The sequence below is a fragment of the Vigna radiata genome, chromosome 7, assembly GCF_000741045.1.
Source record: "Vigna radiata var. radiata cultivar VC1973A chromosome 7, Vradiata_ver6, whole genome shotgun sequence".
NCBI classification, from domain to species: domain Eukaryota; kingdom Viridiplantae; phylum Streptophyta; class Magnoliopsida; order Fabales; family Fabaceae; genus Vigna; species Vigna radiata.
Window position 1 is genome coordinate 3,486,318 of NC_028357.1, and position 8,687 is coordinate 3,495,004.

The window sequence follows — 8,687 nt, forward strand, 5'->3', positions numbered from 1 at the left end:
AGTGCTTGTGAGAAAGAGGGGTGAGTGAGGTGACAAATATTGTGAAATGTATGTCCTTGTCACAATTGTTAAAGAAAGCTAATTATGGTAACTGGAGTTTGCCGATGACGGCTCTTCTACATCCTAAGACATGGGATATGGTGGAGAATGGATACCAAGAATCCTTGAAGGATCAAGAGTAGACGGTGATCTAGATTACTGCGTTGAAAAAGACAAGAGTAAAAGACAAATTAACTTTATACTTCTTATATAAAGAAGTGAATGAAACAAGTTTTGAAAAAATTGTAAAAGTTACATCTTCAAAAGAAGCATGAGAGATTCTAGGATTGCATATAGAGGAGACAATCTTGTTAAATGTGTCGCTTCAAACTCTCTGAGAGTAGTTTGAAAATTTTAAGATGAGGAACAAGGAAAGGGTGACCGAGTATATAACTCGGATAGAATAGGTGGTCAACCAACTCGATAGGAATGCAGAACCAATGTGAGTGAGTCAGGTTGTGGAAAAAATTTTGAGATCATTAACAAATGATTTCGAAAATATATTTTGTGTCATTGAGGAGTCAAAGAACCTACCAACACTCTCAATTGAAGAGTTTTCTAGGTCACTTAAGGCACACAAACAACGGAGAAAGAATAATTATCAACCACTTGATCAAGTATTAAAAATACAACTTGACGTGAATGAAGGAACTGATTGAGGCCAACAAGCTGGGCCATAACAAAGTTAAGATGTTGGGGTCGAACGAATGGGTGACATATTCCACTATACCTCTCACCTAGTTCCTTGTGGTTACAATGAGAGTGATGAGAGACACTTGTTCAATCCCACAGTAGACGCCAAAATGTTTCAAGAGGTCCTCGGCCAGACTTGTGGTTGTCGTAGATCGGACACTGAGCAGGTTCTAAGTTTTCAACTGCTAGGTTTCCAGTGTCTTTCCAGCATCGTCTAAAGTCCACTCAGATGGTACCTAAGACCTTTATATATAGTAGTTGTGATGGACCTTTACATTTTTGTCATCCTAATCAAAGCTCAATCATACCTTAATCTACACTAAGAGGTTGATTTGTTATTTCCATTACTAATTTGACAATGTTGTGACTGATCAGTTACGCTTTGACCACGCTCTGATTGGTCAACCATGTTGTAGTCAGTCGATCCAGAGTGGATGGCCAAAGAATATACGTCTGAGAGGAGTAGCCTTGGAGAACTTGGTGTTGAAGAGCTCGACTTGGAGAAGTTCAATCTTAAAGCTCAATTAGAGAAGGTCAACCTTAAGGATCTCATCCTGCTATAGGAGCTCAGCCTAAATAAACTAGTCCAAAGTAAATCGGCCTAGAAGAGTTCAATCCATAGAAATTTGACTTGAAAGAACTCAACAAAAAGAGCTCGACTTAAAGAAATTTAATTGAAAGAACTCTACGAAAAGAATTCGGCTAAACCGACATATAGTGCAGTTAGTAACCTTATTAATTATATTAACAATGTAGTTTTGCATAAAAACTCATTTTGTACATATAAGTAGATGTCTAAGATTACAAAAATAAACTATGATGAGAGAACGTAAATTTGGCTTGCACGATAAGTTTTGTATTTATACACGTGTTTTGAAAATCCTTTTGAAGCTTGTGACTTATCTTTTCTTTACGTCAATCCTTTTAGGACTATGATATGTTAACAATTTTTTGAAAATAAACTATGTGTCACTATTTATTTATCCGTATTTGAAACAGACTAATCATGAACTACCACATTTGTAAAAAAGTTCTAAAAAAATTGTTAAAAAAACTTTTTCATCCTTATATCATGGATCAAAAGCCTTTTCACTCACATATTTTTGTTATACTTTGCTTAGTACGTAGAGATTAACTTTTTCAATGTCTCTTCGCCAAATTAAGTATACAAAGGTTAGTCTACTATATTATAAAAGAAATGTAGGTACTTGTACGATAAATATGTTAAGTTATATATAGGTTAATAAGATTTATTCAATTTTGCTAATTTAAAGTGATTTAGGAAATATTTTGAAATATATTTATTGATATAAATATTTATATATTGTTATTTCATTAAATTTCAATAGTCTAATTACATGATAATATTTCTTAATACAAAGTTAGATAAAGTATCATATAATAACAATTACGGTATGTTAAATTGGTATAAATTATACATTATGAAATAATAACTAATTTGTTATTTATAGTTGTCTTATTATTATATAATTAATAAGATTATGAAGAAACTTTCATTAATAATAAATATTCTCTGGATAGACAATTTGATTGGTTCTTTCCTTTTCATAATCAAGAGTTTTATTCTTTTAATTAGTACAAAACATTACTAAGAATTTAAAACCCAAATTAATGTGACATATTTAATATAATATTGTTATACAGTACAAAACCTGGTTTCTTTCTGAGTCTTGGAAGCCATGGATGATATTTTTTTTTCAAGTCTTTGAATGATTAATTTGGAGAATATTGTGGAGAACTTAAAAAAAAAAAAAGATTGTGAAAGCCTAAAGTGCTAGACATGGCATATGTTGAATGAGGGTTATTGGTTTCCACATTAAGTGGGAAAATCGTATAAAGCTTTCAAGCATGTTGAAAGAAGATAAGTGACCCACCCATCCTCAAAGTGGGAAATTAAAGCCTATAGCTTTCACAAGATGCACTCTATAATAACCTAAGCTTTTACTAATTTATTTGATAAGGAACAAACTTTTTTGTCTCTTTAGAACTACAGAAGTATCAAAAAGCAATCATACATGTTTGAATTTAGATGGTAACATATTAGGTAAATTAAAGGTGGATATATTTTTTATTTTTTCTCACTTGATAAGTTTTTAGTATTTGCTTTTATAAATTAGAAAATCCTAAGTGTTTACTTTCAGAGTTGAAGAGTGTACATTTTGTTATCATCAATTAAAAATCACCATTAGTGTATTTTTAAAATAGTTAATACAAAAACAATAATTTTTTTTGTGATTGAATCTCATTGTTAAAAAACTATTTTCTCTTAAGTGGGAAATTAAGATTAAAACATAGTTTTACGAAAACTTAAAATCTTTATCAGTTTAAGATGTTTTTACAAATTGAATGAAAAAGTGGTTAGGTATGACTTGTTTCCAAATTATTTTTGATTTTTAAGTAATTGAGAATCACGTTATTATTGGGTTCTCAAAAACAATTCTAGTGTGAATGTTATTGTTTGGTTTTGATAGTATATACCTTAAAGACTTAAAAAATAGTTAAAAGTAATAGTTTCTTTTTACAAAGGATGTTTGAATATTTTATTATTATAATAAAACAAATTATAAATAGAAAATTTAGTCAGTCAAATTTTATTTTATAAAGAATATTATTTTTCTAATTTTTTTTTACATTTTTCTATATTTTATTTAAGTTTCTAATCAACCTATTCATCTATTTGAAGATCATAATCTACCATAAAAGTCTTGATATAGAATAAATAATTTAGTTATATCATAATTTCCACTAGTTCATTTTTTATTATTTTTTGAGTAAGTTTTAGAAGTTTTGCATGCATCTGTGATAGAGTGGTCGCATGTAACTCAAAAGGATTCGAGATGAAAATTTGTTTATTCAATAATATTATAGTATATTTAAATCATTTATTTGAGTTTTACATGTATAGATTATCATGTATGACTAGAGGTTTTTAGATCTCTAACAAGACTTGGTTTATGTAAGGAAAACTAGTTATTTTCTAGCAGTATCTTAATTAAATGATTTGGTAGTAAACATAACATGGTCATTTTAATTGATTCGAGAAATGTAGTAATGTGTGAATGAATTTGTATAATTGAATTATGATTGAGATTTCTACTAATATGATACATGTAATGTTGTATGCCTATGTGAGTAATGATAATTTAAGATATTCATTTTAAGAATAAATTGATTCTATTTAAAGTCATTTTCGAACTAAACACAACACCTTTAATGTAAGAAAGGAATAAAATTGCTTAGATAGGCCAATTGATTGATATAATATATTTGTTAACTTCATGAAAGTATGCAAACTTGTTGGGCGAGTTGATCGAAATTTGATTTTTGAAAATTTAGGGAGTTTAGGAGGCTTTTTGAATTATTGATTCGTTAGAAGAATAAATCCCTTACTAAGAAAAAATAATCTAGAGATTTTGAACAAGTCTATTCTTGCTAGCAATTTTTTTTGGTATACATTCTCAGTACTTGTTTATTAGGTGAGTCAATTTCCCCTATGTGTGAAATGCACTTAATTAATTTAAAGGGGATTGGTCGATAAGCGACCAAAGTGTTCATTAGACGAATATACTTCACAAATGTCTAGGCCAGGAACGATGCTCGTCGTGTGATCTTGAATTTTAAAATCTTTAACTTTGCCTCATTCGGTACGTTTATGTGTTCATTGAGCTAGATGGAAAAATTTTGAATATAAAAAAAAAAATCTTTTGAGATTTTGAAACAAAAATTTGAGTGTATGGTTGAGTCACGCCGAGTGTTGAAACAGAAATAATAGGTTGTGCAATAGACATATGAAAGAACAAGAAGTATTTATGTTTTTTTTTTTCTTTTTTTTTTTGTTGAAAAAGGTAAGATATGAGAGGTAGTAAAATCATGCAAACTAGGACCATTAAATTGATTATTAATAGATGTAAAGTGAGTATCAACAAAAATAGGTTGAATAATAATATAAGGTGAAGATAAAAAATTTTCTATTAGATGCAGTAGTTGAATGTAAAAAAGGATGAGAAGATATAGAATATGGTAGTAGACTTTCATTGAAAATAACATGTGCAAAAGTTGAAAGATAGGGATAACCTTTATGTTAAAACACAAAATGAAACTTTTAATAAGTGATTTTCAAGTTTCTTTTTATGCAACATTTCATAAGGATTGTTATTATGAAGAACGAAGGTAAGCAAAAAAATTGATTATATTGACAGTAGCAAGAGTAAAAACTTCCTTAAGAGGAAGAGAAGCACCAAGTAAGAAAATACCAGTGTCAACCATATGACTGTTTTCTTTCAATTGAACCATTTTTTCCTGTGTATGAGGACAAATTAAACGATGTTAGCAACAAGAAATGAATTTAAATTGAAAAATTATTTGCATTATTAGTTTGAATGCATTTTAATTTAAAACCAATTTGTTTTTCAAAGAAAATCTTAAAAGAATGAAAAATAGCAAAAACTTGAGATTTGGAATGCAGCAAGTAAAACCATCCTTGAAGGTTCGAAAGCAACTTGGAGATTATTTTCTCCTTCCATTTTGTCTTTACGTGTAACTTTGATTAGTTATCTTCTATAAATAGTTAAACATTTTTTTTGTTCTTGTGATAAAATATAATGAAACTACAATTTCTATGTATTATCTGTATATATATGATAATTCATGTTTCTTCTTAATGCTTACTTGTTATGTTTGAAAACCATAACTTAACTTTAGCCTCTAAAAATGGATTAAAAATTTATTTGATCCTGAGTTGAAATGATTTACTTGATCAATCAAATTTGTAGAAATAAAATTTGACTTTTTGTTACTTTGCCTCTTTTTTTTAATTTTGTATTTAAAAACCAATGATTATCAAAATTGTCATCCAAGAATATTGTTTCTATTATTTTTACTTTATTTGCTTTATATAATTGCGATTTATAATTTTTGATGTATTTATTTTTTTAATTTTATAAATCAGAAATATCATTATGAGCTTTTGTGATTATTATTTTAAATATTAATTAAGCTATGGATAAATTAAACATAATATCTTAATTATATCACCATATCCATATCTTGTCACTCACTGTTTTGCAAATATTATTTGTTTATTTGGTTTCCATGGTTATTGTGGCCACTCTACTGATATTAGTGCAGAACTTCATGCCATCCTTCACTGTTTGCAGATAGCTTGGAACAAAGGTTATCAAAATATCAAGGGTGAATCAAATTTCCATTTTGAAAGATTGTTCTGGTAAAGTCAAACAATACTATATAAGTTATGAATTGTATTTTTAAAATAAATTATGTTTAAATTAGTTTTATAATATAGTACCAGAACTTATTCTATTAAGATTTGCTAAATCTTTCGTATAATCTGCTATACGTTATGATTGAAGCATTCATAAATATTTAGGTAATGTTTAAAACTTAAACCTACTACCTTTTTAATGGTGTGTGTTTTTCTTTGAATTTAAAAATAAAATAATTGAAGTTAAACATAACCTGAATGATAAAAAAAATGGTTTAAAATTAAAGAAAGGGATGAAAAAGGGAAAACAGAAAAGTTGGATGGAAGATGGAATATGGGAGATAAATTAGCAAAACTGGTTTTGAGACGTGACATATAGTGGTTAAAACATAACACTATAGTTTAAGATGAGGTTGGTGCGTCCACTTTATATAAAGAACAATACTTTTTAAACTCCATATATGATTCTCTGTTTGACAAAACACCAAAATCCCGTTTTAATTTAAATAAAAAGAAAACCCATTTCGAGTAACACATTGCTTTCCAACATCAAATCTGTTATCAATAATTAATTTCAGTTTGGCGCACTCTAATCGGTTTGGTTAGGACAAGACAACTTCTTTCAATCACAATTGCATTATAACACTTAAACTTCAAATTAAATAAACTCGTTTAGCATGTGTTTCTTTGCAATCACAAAATCATTATCAAAAACTCGTAAAGAAACTGAGAATGACAGTTTTCCTCGTAAAAATGTCATTACAAACATTTCCAAGTGAGAATCAATTGCTTTTCTTCTCTTCCTAGAAACAGAAATTGGTTCAACTTGATCGCTCTCTCGCGAATTAATTCCTTTCAACGCTGCAAATTTTAGATTAGATTCACTTTCAAAACATGCGTGTGATTTCAATATACACATACGTAGTTTAATTAACACCTGTTAGTTATTCTCAATTCAATCATCATTGCATTCAAGAAACTAGAAAAAGAGATAAGTGCGTGTCCTTGCCATCTCGCCTGCAATCATTTCTTACTTTTCCTCTCATATGTTATATTCTTCTTTATCATAATAAAAACAAATTTGTACTATATACCGGTCTACTCACCTATTAATCCAATGATTTATATCAATTATACATTAAAAATTCCAAACATTATCTAACGGTACTAAAGTTTAAATATTTTAACTAATTAAGCTTACAGATGAAACATGTTTATCAAGTATTGTATCATGATTAAGTTTATATTAATAAATACAAAAAATAAGAAAATAAATAATTATATATATTAAAAATTTAAAATTTTACTATGTTAACTTAAATATTGGTGTACTTTGACAAGTACACAGTTTTAAAACAAAACATTAAAGAATTGAAAGAACTTTATAAATGATGTTAAAAAATTTAGAGAAAAGTGTAAGAATATTTTAATTATGATCATTATCCGAAAACAAAAGTTACTATTTCTAAAAAAAAAAAAAGTTGAAAATAATTTCAAAATTTCCATTCTTCTGGACCAATTAATATGGGCAACCAAGAAAAACATAAATCAAAATAAAAAATAGGTGATGTCTTGATTAGAATTATTGTTGTGGATCTTATAATTTAGGTTTAAGGAGATAAGGTTAGAGAGATCTTAATAATTTATGATCCTAAATCTAGGCCTCTCCCTATCACAAGTAGAAAAACAGAAACCTAACAGAGGAATTCAACATTTGAATGAAGTACTATGGCAAGCTGTCTCTCTGTTAATTTGTCATCAAGTCAAAGTCTTCACCACTCACTATCCTAAAACGCAACACATAACCACCAAACTAAACCCCTCCTCTCGACTATAAGTACCCACCACAATTATTTTACTTTCCAAAACGTGACACTCCAATCAAGCATTTCTCTTCTCTCTCTCTCTGTAAATCACCATTCTCATATACCTCTACCTTCACAATCCTTTTCCTCCTCCGCTTCCACATGACACGCGGTCTCAGACTTCTCCAGTCCCAAGCGGCGCCACCTCCTGAGGCCGCCGCCGCCGAGTCCGACTTCGTCGTCATCCTGGCGGCGCTCCTCTGCGCTCTCATTTGCGTGGTGGGCCTCGTCGCCATCGCCCGCTGCGCCTGGCTCCGTCGGGCACCAGCTTTTGTCGGCGCCGGTGGAACTCCGCCGGCGCCCGCCAACAAGGGACTTAAGAAGAGAGTGGTCAATTCGCTGCCGAAGTTCACTTACGCCGGTGAAGGTGATCGCTGCAAGTGGTCGGAGTGCCCGATCTGCCTGACAGAATTTTCCGGCGGCGACGAGGTCCGTGTGCTGCCGCAGTGCGGGCACGGGTTCCACGTGGCGTGCGTGGACACGTGGCTTTCTTCGCACTCGTCCTGCCCCTCGTGCCGCGCGCCTTTCGTAGTCACCCGATGCCAGAAGTGCGGCCACTTCCCGGCGGTCGCAGCCGAATCCAGCGAACCGGAGACGAAACCCGGTGTCGGCTGCAATGCCGATGATAATCGTAATGTAATTGTTAACCACGGGTTTAGTAATTACGGTTTCTTGCCATGAAATCCGTTCCAGTTATAGATAAAACACGACGTCGCTTTGGCGCAGCTTAATGCTTATTACTGTGTTATTATTAGTTGAAATTTAGGAATAGCTTCTTCTTTTCGTAATTTGTAAAGAGTCTGGTTTTTTTGCGGGATGAGTAAGAGTGCTACTTTTTTTCTGTTTAA

At 30.9% G+C, this 8,687-nt stretch overlaps 1 protein-coding gene across 1 annotated transcript; it reads left to right on the forward strand.

Moving 5' to 3' along the window:
* Positions 1-7,787: 7,787 nt before the first annotated feature.
* Positions 7,788-8,687, forward strand: LOC106767471 (RING-H2 finger protein ATL8). Its single transcript, XM_014652377.2, has one exon. The coding sequence runs from the start codon at positions 7,942-7,944 to the stop codon at positions 8,518-8,520; it is 579 nt and encodes a 192-aa protein (XP_014507863.1). The 5' UTR covers positions 7,788-7,941; the 3' UTR covers positions 8,521-8,687.